This window comes from Ischnura elegans, chromosome 5 (assembly GCF_921293095.1).
Source record: "Ischnura elegans chromosome 5, ioIscEleg1.1, whole genome shotgun sequence".
In the NCBI taxonomy this organism is placed as follows: domain Eukaryota; kingdom Metazoa; phylum Arthropoda; class Insecta; order Odonata; family Coenagrionidae; genus Ischnura; species Ischnura elegans.
The window spans coordinates 39051045-39067906 of NC_060250.1; the positions used below are offsets into that span (position 1 = coordinate 39051045).

Consider the following 16862-nt stretch of genomic DNA (forward strand, 5'->3'; position numbering starts at 1 on the left):
AAGGCATAGCTACTCGCATGAGGTAAGGTTCGGAAAAAAGTAATAAACAATTATATAGCTGACAGCATAAGTTTATGCTTGAATTTTTACGCAGGGAAAACATAGACAATTCAACTAAAGAAAAACTGCTTGGAGTAAAACTACATGAAACAGTTTAACCTTTATGGAACAAATACATTTTATGAATACCCTTTCCAAAAATAAAATCTAGCCTTAATTCATACACTCAGTGAGTAAAAAAGCTATCAGGGCTGAATAATATCGATTTTCAAATGCTAAATTTTAAATGACGGAAAATGGAGGGGGAAAATATGAAGAAGATTCTTTTACCTGGAACCCGCTCCGTATCAGTTCTCCAGTCTGATTTTTACGCCAACGAATCAATATGAAGAGAAGATTAAAACAAGTATTTAAATTAAAAAATAACTAGCAAGGCATTATTAATTTTTCCTCGAGATTATCTACTCGTCGTCAGTAATGATTAATTCATTCTAAAAATTTTATTTATTCCCCCACCACCATAAAAAGCACCACTGGCCTTTACATCGGAGTTTCTAATCAAACAATTAAACTCACATGAATCTTTTGTTGGGGACAACCAATCCAGGTGGGACTCAAACCCGCGACCTCTTGTGTGGCAGGTCAAGGACTTAACCCCGCCGCCACAAATAAATGGCCGGAAGTACAGTCGATGTTTATAAATATGCCTGCATTGGAATGCATTCATCGCAACGAGAGAATGAATAGTATTTTGAATGAAACTTTGAAATTTATTTCAAAATTTACCACCTATAGTAATTATCTGCCTAATACAATGGGGAATTGGACGCGTTTCACGGATTTACGTAAGGTGTGTGAGGACTTCTTCCTTCCCTATCGCCGAGGAGGGCATCACCCTGTTCGAAATTACTTCCTGGCGAAATATTTTCCCGTCTCTTCTCCTTTCGCTGGCATTCCCGGCTGCGACTCCCGCCGCCCCGGGCCCGGTGTCTCCGTCGCTCACGCCCCGCGCGCGTATTTTTATATTTATTTTCTCCAAGTCTCTTTTACGATGCCTCCGATGTGGGGGTCAGCGACCCATTGGTTCACTCGAGAGCGGCCGGGTGGGTGACGGGAGGATCCCTTCCCATCCTCCTTTGCGACCGTCACGAGATTTACCTCTCATTAGAATGTAAACGGGCGCGGAAGAAGCGACGAGTCCGAACCGGCTCCCAGAGTACACCGCGCGAGATAAGATTATAGGCAATGGCTCGCCCTGTATGAAAAGTACTGGAGTGTAATATTATTAACGCATTCTACCGATTAAGGGACTAATGAGATCTCTAGGTTCGTGCTGTACTTGCTCGTAAATGCATTTCATACTCTGACGATATAGTCAGTATTTTTTCCCAGGGAAAGTAAGGCTAAGTTAATGTATTTTTACCTGGAATTTTGGGTATGATTTTTGACTGAAATAGCATAAATAAGCTTGGCAATGATTTCTGCTGGCCCTTTTTATTATTATTAAAAGTATTCTATCGATTGAGATAGGTTTCTACGGAGTACTCAAGAAGTATTCCAGCAGTTTCCCCACCTTCCGTGGACTTCCCTCTTAAAATCACAATGAGGCCCATTCCCTTTCATTCTATCTAAAAATCCTATTCTCCTCCTTCCTCTCCCTGGTTAATCCAACATTTTACTCCAGCATCTAGTCCATATTGTCCAACTACTGCTGAAAATCTCCGGTTACCGGTCAAATTTCAAAAATCACTGGTGCATTCTATCAGTTACTGGTCATTTTCACCATTTTCTGATAAGTGCTTTTAGAAATTATTTGGGCCCTCTAGTTCCTTGCCTCTTGATTCATCATTTATCTCTCAATTTTAAAAGATTTACCAGTTACTGGAGAAAACTGGCCTGTAGCTAATACTTTACAATTTTTAACTAGCAATAATTAACCAGTTTCTCACCAGCTCTGTTCCATTAGGGGCGCTTAACGCACGTCCGTTCAGAACAAGCGTTTCAAAAAGTTGGTGACTGATGCAATTCAATTCTAATCCGCGAAGAGTTTATTCATCCTACCGTTTTTACCATTGTTGACTTTTTCGAACGGTGATTTTTGTCCCCAATTTTTAAGAGCATAAATTAATCCATCGACTTTAATTTCGAATCGAATTTCAAAAGTTTATCCAATTATTCACTGTCAATGGTTTCCGATTGTCGATGATTGATAATCATCAATGTCTGTTGGTTGTTAATGTTTACCATTTACGTTCGTGCTTAGATTGGCCTGGTAGGGTAAAGCTCAATCCCCTCTGCCTCGATGGCGTGGGAGACAACCCATACCAGTAAAAACATGAAAGTCGTAAGGGTACAACTAGAAAATTTTTTCTGATGCTCGAAAAATGAAATCAACTCACGATATTCTGTAGTTTACTATTGAGGAGAAGTAAAAGAAATCGAATCATAAATAAAATATATATTACTATCGAAAACACCACTATATATTTGCGAAGAAGAAGGCATGGGGGTCTCAAAAGCCCTGCGTGAGGAACTTATTGGCAGCTCTCTGGCGTCTTCGCGTTCGTCAGACGTCGTGAATGGCGCGGGGGGTGGTGGTGTTGCCTTGTGGGGCGGCGGGGGCGATGGTTGCCGCCGTGGGAACGGGTTCCGCGAGGTAGGGGGGGGGGGGAGGGAGAGGCCGTTGGCAGGGCGATGGTCCTCTCCCCCAACCCACCCACCCCCTCTCGACCGTGGGGGGCGATGGTTTTGCCACCGCGGAACCATCCGTTGGGGGAGAGGAGGATGCTGGGAAATTCTGCGAGGGAGTCCCGCGGAACTCGTTTCCTCCCTGGGGGCAAGATTATCGTGGACGCTCGGAGGCGACCCGGTGCTTTTTTTCACTTACCAAGAACATCTTTGGTGCCCATATAGAGACTGGAGAAAAAGCGAATCAGTAATCTTAGGGAGCACATATCTAGAGATAAGAGTCCTTTTTGGCAAAGTTGGCGCACAATATTAGCAAGGGACCGAAATGAATTTACGGAGGAATCAGCGTGAAATTTGATCGATTTTGAATTAGAGTTACATTTTCATAGTTAGCTGGGTCGTAGTCATTTTTGAACGCTTTTACTCGTGTTTTGTTGAGTTATGCTGTGAATCATGGAACAAGATAACAATAATACTAATAATAATATTAATAATAATAATATTAATATAATACCCGTACCTCGCCTAAAACCAGCAAAAATGCTGTGAAATTTTTTTTTAAATAATAATAATGTCGTCTTTATAACATGCAAATTTAGGGCCAGATTGCCCTTTTTTATAATTTACTTGTTTGAAAATAAAATACATCCATGTCCTGGGTGGTGGAAAATCTACCCAGGCGAGATTCAGACCCGCCACCGCGAAATTGGCTGTCGGGGACGTTACCCCGGCGCCACGGAGGCCGGCCAGGAGAAGTCTCAAGATGAAAATTAGCCAGGAAAAATAAGCACTCACAATTCCCCTGTGAGTCACATGTGCTGGTTATTGTAGAGGGAAGGTAAAAGCGATTTCGGTAATGATATCAGGAGTTAGTCAATTGATGTTTTCACTTGTTCCATTGAAAGGAAAATATTATTGCATGTTACTTACATTGAAGAATCTTAGAATTCCTAATATGGGTTCCTCAATGCTATTCTATCTAATTATTACCGGAGGAAATGCCTCGACTCTTGCTTCAGCTTTTCCATTTTTTCTGCTATTGCGATCTGCGATCCGGTCGTTGAAGTCACCAACGGTAGGCGTTCTATTTCCTATTGCTTTTGAGCCCCACGGCCCTCAGATTTTTCTCGAATGATGATTTCTTTAAGGAAATTGATGCAATTGTTTACGAGAGACCGTGCGATATAGTCAGTAACAAAAAGATGAAGTTAACTGTTTTTGCGTATTCTATAGTAATTTTTATCAACCCCGAGGATGAGACACTGTTTAGAAATGATAATTGCTTTGGCAGAAAGTACTATGCTGATATGCGATCGAATAAGCCATGAGGGAGACGATGATATGAGTGACTGGTTAATCGCAGATCCTGGTTAAGTATTGCTAAATTCTTTAAACAAATCCGTATTTTATCTCATCAATTATGTGTTATGTTATGTGCTCATCAAAATATAACAGAAGACCGTTCTCACTGAGCTTTTACAAAAAAAAAGAAAACATATTTGTTTGCAAACTCACGCATCGCAGCTATTTCAAAGCCATGGCGACAGTTTAATTTTGATGAAAATTCCTCAACACCCTCCTCTTTTCCAGATCACTGTCCATTTAATCCTATCCACGTCCCCTGTCTTGATAGTTAGCACTGATACGCAATGTGGCGTCTGAGGGTGATTTCTCCGAGCGTTTTTTTCGTTAATGTAGGTACGCTGTAAACTTCCTGGGAAGAATTCTTTCCATCCTTGTTTATTTTTTCTTAACCTAGACTTTCCTTTTCTCCTTGACAATTAGTGAGGTATTGTAATTGTGGCGTCAACGCATATTTTTACGATGTTATAATTATTTCATCTCTTAAATCCATACGTGTTCATAACAGCGCATTCATCGTGTTCAAATATTCTGAGTTTGGATGACTCAGATTGTACACCTTCCCTTTTTGCTCACTGCCATGGGCACGATGGAGTTAGCGAGGTATTGTGACGCTTTACACGTTTGAAATGCTTCTGTCAAGCGGATCGAATCGAACGAAACACATATCCTATTTTGGCCAACCGCCCAACTAAGTCGATACGGTATCTCGCGCGGCTCGCGAATAGAAATCACGCACCCACATATTCAGTTCTGTGTCTGCTTATATGGCTGCTGTCCAGGAGAAATTATCTTCAACGAAACTGTATACCTGATCTCTTATGACGTCGTGTCTTTGTCTTGCTTTTTTTCATGCTGCCGTAAGCGTTTTCGTCCATATGTATACGTTTATATAAGTGAAATCTTGAGTTCCGGGTATTTCGCTTAAGTATACGCAGTCGATCTTTGGTAATGAATAAAGTATATGAATTCTTCTTTACTGATTGTACATTTCAGTACAAATCTTTAGTTTTGACGAGCGGGTGGTTTGTGAATTATTTTTTGAAGGAAACTGACAAAATTTATTATAATGGTCATAAAGGCTTTTAAATTATCGCCATGTTGCAAATCCAACGAATGCTGCCTATTTTAATTAGTTCATTATGCTGAGATCGGGGTGATTTTTCGATTTGTTTGCTGAAAATAAAACGACGGTGTTGCTCAGGCACAATTAACCTTGTGTCCTTCATTAATGTTAATTATTCTCTAATTAGGGCTCTAGTATTAATTTTCATGGCGTTGTACGGTCTTTGATGGAAGTGCCAATATAATTTATTTTGCGTTACTATTTTATGATTGCGTCCAAATGGATCCAATAGAATCGTCAATGAAATATTTTTACTTTTATTAATAATGGTAGCTCGACGAAATAGCGCCGTCATAACAGGACGAGAATTAAATCAAGTAAAAATAATTGTGTTATTTATTTAAATTATTTTATCTTAAGAAATCATGGAAAGGTGTAGGTATTATTTAATTCTTGATGCCCCATTTTTTCTTACGAACGTATTTACTCAGAGAAAGTAGACTATTTTAACCATCTTAATCACCATAAAGTAATTTGTCTTACGTTTTCCTTACAGACATCGATGAATGCCAAGACCCAGTTTTGGCCAGTCGATGCGTGGCAAATGCAGAATGCTGTAACCTTCCAGCCCATTTTGTGTGCAAATGTCTACCAGGATTCTATGGAGATGGAGAGGAAGAATGTTTGGGTAAGTTTAATTTTCTCTCTGCAGCCTTTAACATCCTCATGTTTGATATCTTACCAAACTTGAAGTGCGGTTAGTCGAAATACACAATTTTAATTCAAAGCGATAACACTCAAATTTCCAATCAATATCACCATCAAAAGTTATATCGTGTTTTTTTTTATTCTGCGAATCAAATATTTCCATTTAACCGTCCGATGCTCATTTTCTGAGCTGACACCATCCCAGACATCATGAGTGTCTTACAAATACCTTATACTGTCAACCCATATCGTGAACAGACTGAACGATATTTTGCATCGACTATTAAGCTGTAGCTTTCTGTAACTGTAGTTGGAGACTCTTATAGAGACGAAATGATTAAATATGCTGCCCAGCTGTATCTATATTTTTCACATTGAAAGATAATTATTCATATTATATGCTTTTACATATGCTCTCCCGATAAAAAGTGGTGGGATAAAGTATCCTACCACCATGACATGAATATTTATATGAATTTTCATTCAAGGTTGGACGGCGATAAAATGACGATAGCGATAGGGAAACATCAGCGACGTGGAAGTCAACTGGAAATTTTTGTTCCTGAGTCGCCCAGGCATTTTCACGTGTCCGCTTCGTAATTTTTTTTATATTAAAAATTACCGGCTAGAAAACTCATTAATTTGAAATGGTCGCGGAGTTTCCTGAAGGTGGTTGACGCCATACCATTTTGCCCCATTTTTTTCCTCCGAATACGGTAAAATTACATGTGGGCGTAGGTGTTTTTCCATTTAAATAACCGTGAGCGAACCATTATGTTGGTGCTGCTGGATGGGGTCCGTGGCGGCTGGGGGTACTTCTTTTTAAAAAAAAGTGAACGTAAACAAATAAACTTTGCTGCGGCCATTTCAAATGTTTTGTTCCTGAGTCGCCCAGGCGTTTTCACGTTTGAGTGTGAAGTTATTTTGCCAATCATCTTAGAGTGTGTGATCCTGTTACAATTATTACTCATTTTTTGCAGATTTAAGTAATCGTTTTCATTCTCTGAATATTTTTTTTGCTTTTACTTGGCATTTGCCGACTTTATTTATCGAAAAGAATTTGTACGAACTTGATGGCGTAAGTCCGCAATTTGGCGAAAATAAGGTATTTGTATCTAAGTTTTATGGCTTGCTCACCTCATTGGAGTAGTTGTAACATGAGTTTTCGCGTATTATTCAGAATGGATAGTTTCCCTTTGGTGCTATCTGAGCATTTCGTCAGCATGATTCATTGCTTAAACGTTCACGGTTTTGTTTTATGTTATTAAATCTTGAAGTTCCGAATGTTTGAATCCGGTAATAATCCCATTACCCTCCAGATAAATTATACTTGTTGAAGAAACTTAACGTTTGTTTAAGAGAAGCAATGTTTTCCTCAGCCTTATTTTAATGCTGAATGAACTTTAGAAACATATTTGCACTTTTCATAGCTGAAGGAAAATGAAAAATGAATAGCAATTTCACTCAAAGATTTTTTCAAGAAGTTAAGGTGCATATTTCCCGTTTTCTTTCAGATGTGGATGAATGTAAGAATCCTAATGCCTGCGGTCTGAATGCTCAGTGTATAAATTTGCCTGGAAATTACACTTGTGCTTGCCTTGACGGATTCATTGGGAATCCTTATGATGGGGTAAGTACCAAAGAGATAATATTGTTAATAAAATGTTTCTGCAGTCTTCTAATGTTCTTGATGTTAAAATTAACATTATTTTGATCTCTAGTTCAGGTTTTTAATTATTTAACCTTATTCTACTGATCATGAATCAATTTTAATTGTAGTATTTGTGAAATATTGCTGTAGGTGATCAGGTTGAATTTCAATGATTACTGTTCATTTTTGTAGTGTGCTGACAAAGATGAATGCAAGGATCGTAATGCTTGTGGGCCTAATGCTCGATGCACAAATGAGGTCGGAGGTCACAGATGCTCTTGTCCTGAAGGTTTTGAGGGAGATCCACACAGCAGACAAGGATGTCGGGATATGGATGAGTGTCGGGCTCGCTCGCCATGTGGAAGAAATGCGTTATGCAGCAATGTCGAAGGAGGTTTTCGATGTGCATGCGTACCAGGATATAATGGTGATCCCTTTAGTGGCTGCGCCGGTAAATATTACTTTTTTTCATCTATCACTAAATATCTTTGGCTTATTTACTCATTGGGTTACTAATATATGTATGCTTCTGTCTGAATGTCTCCCATCTATTCAAATTTTTATGTTGAATTGTGTGCCTTCTTTTCTATCATTACTTGGCAAAGGTAATGTATTCTTTCCTGTTAATTGGTCTTGCTACTATGAAAAACTGACACTATTAATGTGTTCTGTTAATTGCTGTTGCTGCTACTGTTCCTATTTGATGTTATTGATTTCGTTAACACCTTAGATGTTGCAATGGAGATTTATTTGGTATTCAAATAGTTTAGGTTCAATGTTGTTATTGTGGTGTTGATTTTTGTGCTTGCATGACTTAGATGTATTCTTTGGTCTACAGATAACTTGTGTTTACAGTTTTAACTTTCTTTTGTTAGTGTAAAAGCAAATTAAAAGTATTGTAGATGCTTTCTAGCCATTGTTCTTAATGTGAATCTCTTCATTCCTTGGGTGCCATGGATAGACCCAGAGATTTTGTTATTATTTAATTTTAATACCTCAGTGTTTAAAAAAATTACCAATCTAACTTCACCAATTTGTTATTAACCAACTTGCTGTAATCTTAAACTGTATCTCATTTTTTTTTCTATAGAATAGGCATTTAACTGTATTTGCACGAACTAACATAGAATACTGTATTCATCGGAATCTAAGGATGTATTAATCAAAAGAGGCTTCACTTTTGGAATCCTAATAAAATGCATTGAATTGAAACCCAAATGTCAACATTAAAAAAATTCAAATGTTGAATGGCTGAGATGAAACCCAATTCCTTCGATATCTTTGTTTGAACATGTAACTTCATTTCCTTCAAAGATATGGGTTGCCACATGCCAGTGTGAGTTTACCTAGAATTCCATATTAGATTCAGATGAGTGCATTGTGTTGTTTGCTTGTAGACAACGAGTCATTGTTTAGATGTGATATATGTATAACATTAATATGGGTTATTTTTGTGGGTCCTTTCTCTCTTACTGATTCTCCCATGTGAAAATATGATGATTTGACTAGATATTGATGAGTGTGCTGAGAGCGGTGTCAGTGCATCATCTCCCTGTGGCCGTGGTGCTTTGTGTTTCAACTCCCCCGGGAGTTATCGATGTGAGTGCCCCATCGGGCACACGGGTGACCCCCGTAAGACTTGCTCAGACATGAACGAATGTGCCGCGCCCAACTCCTGCGGTGACAACTTCATGTGCATCAATTCTGCCGGATCGTTCCATTGCCTCTGCCCCCCTGGATTCAGGGGAACGAGTGATTACTTCTGTGACAGTTAGTCCATGCATTTCATGATTAGCATTGCCTGCAAAGCAACTGAATGAGCTAAAACCTTGCCTTGTGCACATTAGAAACCCATTCATAGGGAGTCCTTCGCTGTAGATCTGCTGTTACATAAGGCCAGTATAAAATCATCCAATGATGTTGAGAAGGTGGAATATCTTTCCATATTTTTGAAATCTCTGAGAACGCAATGAAGTGGTTTCTATTGTGCACATTCACGTTGTGTATGTCAGATGAGCACTTGCCTGAAAGCATTTTGAAATGATTGACTTATTTTTTCCTAATTAAAAGAGCATTTTGAATACAAAATATATCAATTGATATTTTTATCAGGAGCTTATTGGTTTTAGGTCTTATTGTTTCCTTTTTCATGGTTATGATAGCTTTCACCTGGAAGTAATAGATACTCTGGTACATTAAGAAGGATGAAAAATATTGATACCATCTCTTTAAAGAATTTTAAAACACTCATTCTTGCCTTCTGTAAATTTTGATGAGATGGAATATTAATGAGATAATTGAGTAAGAAAAAGAGCATTGTAAGGAGGATGTGATTCCTTTTCTCAATTACCCATTCATTTTCTTTGGTGGACTACTTCGAGTGTTATTACTCTATTGCATGTTTGGGCTTAGCCATTTCTACTTCCGCATTTCATATTTATTTTGATGTTTTTTTCCATGAATGTTTTTTTTTATCCATTTGCATAGCCAAATGCATGAAAGAACACAAATGCTTATCGATACTTCCACCGCACAAACGATGAACAATCGCCCACCTTATCAAATCCACTGATCTAGTAGCCCTAGTAGTACTAAATAAGTGGATTTTATTCAGTGGGTGATTGTTGAGCGTTTGTGCAGTTGAGGTATCATTATCATTTGTATTTCCTGAAATCTTTTGAAACTCTTGCAAAAACTTTTTTTATGCCTGCATTTACAACATGAATGGTGCTCTTGACTCTCACCTTTTGTCTGTTAGATGTAAATCTCACTGTAAACTACATACTTTAGAATGTAGATGATTTTGGGTACAAATCACTCATTAATGGGATAAGGCACAATATTGGATGATCATTTTCAGAGGTTGTGAGATGAGAAATATGTTATGCATGGAAGGATTCAATCTATTATAATTTTGTTCATTAACATAATGCTTGGTGTTGGTGAAAACATAACTTATTGGAAGAAAATGCTTTCTTGTATTTCCCAATTTTGAAATTCTAATCTTTTCTTTCAAAAATTAGAGGCATACTTTTGCTCCTACTGCCCATGTTTTCCGTGTATATTTCTTGTGCTTCCAAGTTGCCATGTAGAAATTTGCACAAATCCAATGCTAGCATGCTGTTGGCATGATTTCAAATATCTCATGCATCATTTTCAATTTCACACAAATCTATCGTACTTTAACTGCTTGTATGTGAATTTTGTACACGAACTCCATTTTTTTACGTTACTAAGAATTTACTGAATTCTATTGATCAAAAAACACATTAATATCATCTGACCATGATTTCTCTTTTGTCTATTTGACATTTAACTATTGTTTTTCCTTCGTGAGCTAGCTATCCTAAATATTTATTTGCCAAATGCAAAAATTGAATGAATTCTTTAGTTTTGAAGTTCTTGATGTATTTTTTCATCACATGTAAAATATAATTTGATCAATTTAAGTATTTAAATTATGTAAGGTAATTTATTCATTCCATCCTAATTGTTCCTAATCTTATCTATGTGTATTGTGGTTATGCGTTAGTAATAATAATTTTTTCATTCCAGATGTCAATGAGTGCTTAGACAATCCATGTGGTGAGAATGCTGTTTGCACTGATACAATTGGAAGTTTTACTTGCTCTTGCTTAGAAGACTACACTGGAGACCCTTACAAAGGCTGCGTCGGTAAGTGGCCCTCATTTATTGTAATATTAAAAGAATTTAATTCGTGATGCCAATTTTAAAAAATGATTCCAATTGACTTGAAAGTTAATTTATTCTTATATTATATTCATTCAGTATAATGCAGTTTTATAAGAGCTATTTGGCTCATAATTTAATTTTAATTTCATTTTTAGACATTAATGAATGTGTTGCCTTGGATAAACCCTGTGGAAAATTTGCAATTTGCGAGAACGCTGCCCCTGGTTACAATTGCCTGTGTCCGCAAGGCTATGCTGCTAAGCCAGATCCATCAGTTGCTTGTGAACAGGTAAAAAAAAATGATTAGCCCTTAGGGTGCTTAAGGAAACTGTTGAAACTTGTGTTCAGTAAATTTTTGTTTTGCTAGATGAATAGTCTCATATGTATATATTTTAATATCTTCCATCAGGTTGATGTCAACATCCTCTGCCACAGCAATTTTGACTGTGTGAACAATGCAGAGTGTCTTGATGGTCAGTGTTTCTGCAGGAAAGGATTCCTTGCTAAAGGGGCTGATTGCGTTGACATAGATGAATGTATATCTCAGCCTTGTGGTCCTCACTCTACCTGCACAAACACTATTGGAGGCTTCAGATGTGAATGCGAACAGGATTATATTGGTGCTCCACCAGTGGTGCCCTGCAAAGGTATGATATTCTTCAACTTTTATTCCTGTGGAACTAATTTTTTTGAAATGAATGGTGTATATTTTTCTACATAAATCATCTACTATGATACACTACTTCATGGTGTCATTATGGTAAAATTATTTTGTTAGTTAAATTGCAGATAGTCATTGAGTGGATGATTTCTTAAAACAGGGAGAATATGTTTAAAGTTTGAGAACAATTACATATTAAAGGATTGTGGAAATTTTGAATCCATACTGTACTCGCCTAATTTTTTTTAAGAATCATTTGATATAGTTAAATAAGAGAATTGAATATATGATTATTTGTCTCTGAATTCGTGCACTCAAAAATAATGTGTTCCTAACAAAATCCGTTTTCTCTTTTCAGCTCCCTGCGAAGATATCAAATGTGGTCCCCATGCATACTGCAAGCCTGACGGAGGGGAAGCATATTGCATATGTGATGAAGGCTGGACCTTCAACCCGGCCAATATTGCTGCTGGATGTATAGGTAAAGCGAAGTTATAATGTCGAAAAGTCTTGAATGTGCATGCTGTGAAGCTGTGCTCTCAGAAAAGCTTGATTTCCCCTTAGTTGCATGATTACCCATATTCATTTGAGCAGTTGCTCATTTATTAATTTGTTTTGCCCCTAGATATCGATGAATGTGATAAGATTAATGGACCATCTGGTCGCTGCGGTGCCAATGCTGTCTGTACAAACACGCCTGGATCATTTTCATGCCAATGTGCTGTGGGCTTCTCTGGAAATGCAAATAAGCAGTGCTTTGGTGAGGAATCCTCATGTGTTCAAATATTTAGTGGCTGATGTGAATTGTGCTCCTTAGTAGTTTTTCTATGCCTGTTGCCAAGAAGGAAAATTATTTAGCCATTTTTATACCTGTGGCCTTGTTTATAGGCCTTTGGTCCTTGTGCAAATATTTCTTCCATTGAGATAAACTGCCTGGATTTTTACGTAACTTACTTTGAAGTTTTCTTAATGTTCATGCATGACTGCGTAGTGAGGCTATACTCTCTTTTGCAGACCCCGTCATGAGAGCTTTTTCTACCCTATTCATATTTTCAGCTTAGGTGATTTGCCCTATGTTCAGTATCCCAGTCGAGTTAATCATTTTTTTGCCTTCAGTTTCCATTAATTATTTTTGATCTTAGAAATGTGAATATTAAGATAATCACTGCCATTTATATATTTGTGTGAGTTGCTGGTATGGCAATGGACTAATTTCATTTTAAAAACATTTGTAGACGTGGATGAGTGCACTCTTCCAAGTGCATGTGGAATCAATGCAATCTGTCACAATGTGCCTGGAACACATCTTTGTGAGTGCCCTGAGGGTACCATACCTGACCCTGATCCTCACACAAGATGCGTTGGAGTGGTTACTTGCAGAACAGAAGCAGACTGCCCAGGAAATGCTATCTGTGACACGCATGGCAGGTGCCTTTGCCCGGAACCAAATGTCGGAAATGATTGCAGACGTAAGTCATAGTGTTTTTAATTTTCATGTACACTATAGTTCATTCATGTTATCAGCTAATTCCTAGGCATTTGGTTTTTGGACAAAATCTGTGAATGAAAAACTTTGTGCTATTAATTATTGCCATTGTTTAGGTTTAAATAATTTTGAACTGAAAAAATCAGGTTGACCACAATCAGGTTTTCTACTCATCTGATACCCTTATTTAAAAAAAATATAATTTATGTCTGGTAGACTGTTTGTGGTCATATTTTCCACTACCTCTTTCACTAATTCTAAATAAAAAATGTATCATAGCTGTTTTTTATATTTAGATTCTCTTTCTACTTGCATTTCTAGCTTTACTTGACTTTTAGATTTGAATATTAGTCATGAGTTGATGAGAAAATCATTAAAATTTCATTAATTAATGTCCTTGTTTTCTGTGTCAAAATTTTAATTGATTTTCCTTTTGACACTCATTTTCTAGATCCATGCGAGACAATATCCTGCAGTCCTAATGAACTGTGCACGTTGGTGAAAGACGAGGCCAAATGTCTTTGTGCCCCCGGATACACTGGCTCAATTTTGGAAGGCGGTGGATGCGTGGATATCGATGAGTGCCTCACTGATCCATGCCCCAAGGGTGCTGTGTGCATCAATGCTCCCGGTCACTTCTCTTGTCAGTGCCCAAGTGGTTTCAAGGGGGATCCGTACCGTGGTGGGTGTGTGGAGATCACGACGACAAATGTTGGATGTGGTCCAAATGCTCCGTGCCCAATTGGAGAGCAGTGCGTGAGGGATGATTTCGTTGGGGTCGGCGTGTGCATATGTCAGCGTGGATACACGAGAGACACAGTGAGCTCTGATGGCACCGCTCGCTGCCGCGACATCGATGAGTGCTCAGAATTGAGAGAGAAGCCTGCGTGTGGTTTGGGAGCTGTCTGCAAAAACTTGCCCGGAAGCTATGAATGCCAATGCCCGCCTGGATACAATGGGAATCCATACTCGCTCTGTGAACGTAAGTTGCTGGGATGAAAATAAGTTTTCCCCCTTTTCTTTAATTGACCCTGGAAAAATGTAATGATTTTTTGGTACATTACCATGAGTAAAAACATTGGAAAAATTATTAGTGCATGAGTTTGCATTGTGCTTAAATGTGTTATTGGTCAGAAAGATATGTATAAAAATTATCACTTGGTTTTTGTTACAGAATGTAGTTCTCTGGAATGCCAGTGCCAGCCACCTTACCAAGTTGTGCAAGGAAACTGTGCTTTGGCTGGTTGCTCTAAGGGAGAGAAATGTCCTACAGGAGCTGAATGTATTACGATTGCTGGAGGTGTTAGCTATTGTGCATGCCCAAAAGGTTATAGGATCAAGCAAGATGGATCATGCGAAGGTAATTAACTGCCATTACTTTCTTTAGTTTTATTTTGTGCTACTCTTATAGATTATAATCCCTAAATCTTGAACAGATATCCAAATTATATTAAACATGATCTTCTATTTTATATTTTTCAAAAGCCATTTGGATAGAATTCTTAATTTTTTTGAGAGCTCACTTTGCATTGGCTTGACTGTAATTGATGGAGAAGATTTTCCTCAGAGGATAATTCATATTTATTGTACTTTTTAGACTTAATTTTTCCTGAAATGCTGTTGAATTACTTGAAAATGTTGCATAATGTTATTTAGTAAAATCGGCTCTGTAAATTATCTCCAAGTTCTGTTGATGTATTTCGTCGCACTTTGCTATGTTATTTTGTGATAACTGACTTATAAATTTTGCTGGCTTTTAGCTTTATTATAATTGAAATTTGTGATTGTATTCGCAGATGTGAATGAATGTACTGATGGACGTCAAGTTTGTGGCTTTGGAGCAGAGTGTATCAACAGACCAGGCACCCATGAGTGTGTATGTCCCACTGGTTTCAGTGGTGATCCATATCACGGAGTATGCTCACCAGATCAAATACGTTGCATCCACGATGGTGACTGTCAGCCCAATGAGAAGTGTGTACAGCCTGGAGAATGTGTCTGCCCACCGCCATTTTTCACCGACTCTTTGGATGGCAATAAATGCAAAAGTGAGTGTCTATAGCATGACGTCATACGAAAAATGGGTTCTAGGGAGAAGTTTTTTTCACGATTTCGTAAAAAATAGTCAATGTGGAGGTAAATGGTGTTCAATGAAAACTGAAATTCACCTATTTTTATGTTATTGATTGGTATCAATAGCCATGAATTAAGGTTTCCAACCTGCAAAATTAGTACATATTGCCTTTTAAAAATTTTTGAAAAGTTTGGTTAATTCTTTTATTGATGCATAAATTTATAGTTCATATGGATGCTATCTTATCCATTTGAAATATGTATATGCATCCTTTGAATAGAATTTCAAACTTAAAAGCTTGTTGAATCACCTGGATTCCGAAAATATCATTAACTTTACTTTAGTTTGAGCTACAACAGTGTTGCATTACTTTTTCTTTATGTATTATTTACGTAAAATATTTCCATTAAAATCTATTCAGGTCCTTGTGAAAGATTTCCCTGTGGAATTAATGCTAAATGCACTCCAAGTGATCCTCCGAGGTGCATGTGTGAAAATGGTCATCAAGGGAATCCCCTCCAAGGCTGTGTTGACATTGATGAGTGCGTGAGCAGCCCCTGTGCATATGGGGCCCACTGCATCAACGAGAAAGGAAGTTTCAAGTGCGTGTGCAGTAAGGGAATGACTGGAGACCCGTACAGATCTGGATGTAAGTACTACTCAGTGTTGGGAAAACAAGTCTATATCAATGGGACAGTGAACACTTCTAGTGTTACAAATACTTTTGATGATGAAATGAAAAGAATGTTTTTTTTTGCTTTTCCATTTCAAATTTTTATGCTGAAAGATAAATACTACCTAGATGATTATTTTATTTTTACAGATTAGTCCAGGTTTTGTTGTTTCCTTCATTCAATTCACATTTTTGTATATTCAACGAAGCCGTTTTATGCCATGAATATATTTCTCAAATTCAACAATTTTCCATAATTTTCTTCATACGTGACTCTTCTCTCTCTGTGGAAGAACAATCTCACAATATTAGAGCAGTAATACCTATGTCATGTTTTAAGGCCTTTGTATGAATATAAGAAACCCTTGTTTATGAGTATTTCCTTCATTTTTCATTCTGGGTATTGTTATTCCTCATACTTGCCTTCCTCAGTATGCCTTTCTAACACAGTAGGATAACACTTCTCTTGTATTTTATTTTAGGCATTGGGAAACAGGTGCCAGAAAATGAATGCGATTCAAACAATGACTGTGTTGACCAACTGGCTTGTGTATCTGGAACTTGCGTAAACCCATGTGACAAGCTTCCATGTGGTGTTAATGCATACTGTGAAGCACAGAAGCATGCAGCATGGTGTCGTTGCAATGTTGGATTCACAGAATTACCTGGAGGGGAATGTGTATCAGGTAAGCTTTGGCAATATTTAGCTGATAATTTTTCTCAGAAAGACATTGGGCCGAATAATATCTCTTTCCTTATTCTCAAACTGTTATTTCATGTCATAATCAACTTGTTTCTTT

General features: G+C 37.7%; 1 protein-coding gene across 1 annotated transcript in view; it reads left to right on the plus strand.

Moving 5' to 3' along the window:
* The window catches only part of LOC124159670, a 309866-nt gene that overhangs the window by 129464 nt on the left and 163540 nt on the right, over positions 1–16862 (plus strand). The window contains exons 6-19 of the mRNA XM_046535577.1: positions 5673–5804; positions 7339–7454; positions 7668–7926; positions 11031–11150; positions 11324–11457; positions 11578–11815; positions 12188–12310; positions 12455–12589; positions 13065–13298; positions 13767–14297; positions 14490–14675; positions 15112–15363; positions 15811–16038; positions 16545–16748. Of these exons, the coding sequence (XP_046391533.1) occupies positions 5673–5804; positions 7339–7454; positions 7668–7926; positions 11031–11150; positions 11324–11457; positions 11578–11815; positions 12188–12310; positions 12455–12589; positions 13065–13298; positions 13767–14297; positions 14490–14675; positions 15112–15363; positions 15811–16038; positions 16545–16748 (2892 nt within the window). The remainder of the gene's footprint in view (positions 1–5672; positions 5805–7338; positions 7455–7667; positions 7927–11030; positions 11151–11323; positions 11458–11577; positions 11816–12187; positions 12311–12454; positions 12590–13064; positions 13299–13766; positions 14298–14489; positions 14676–15111; positions 15364–15810; positions 16039–16544; positions 16749–16862) is intronic.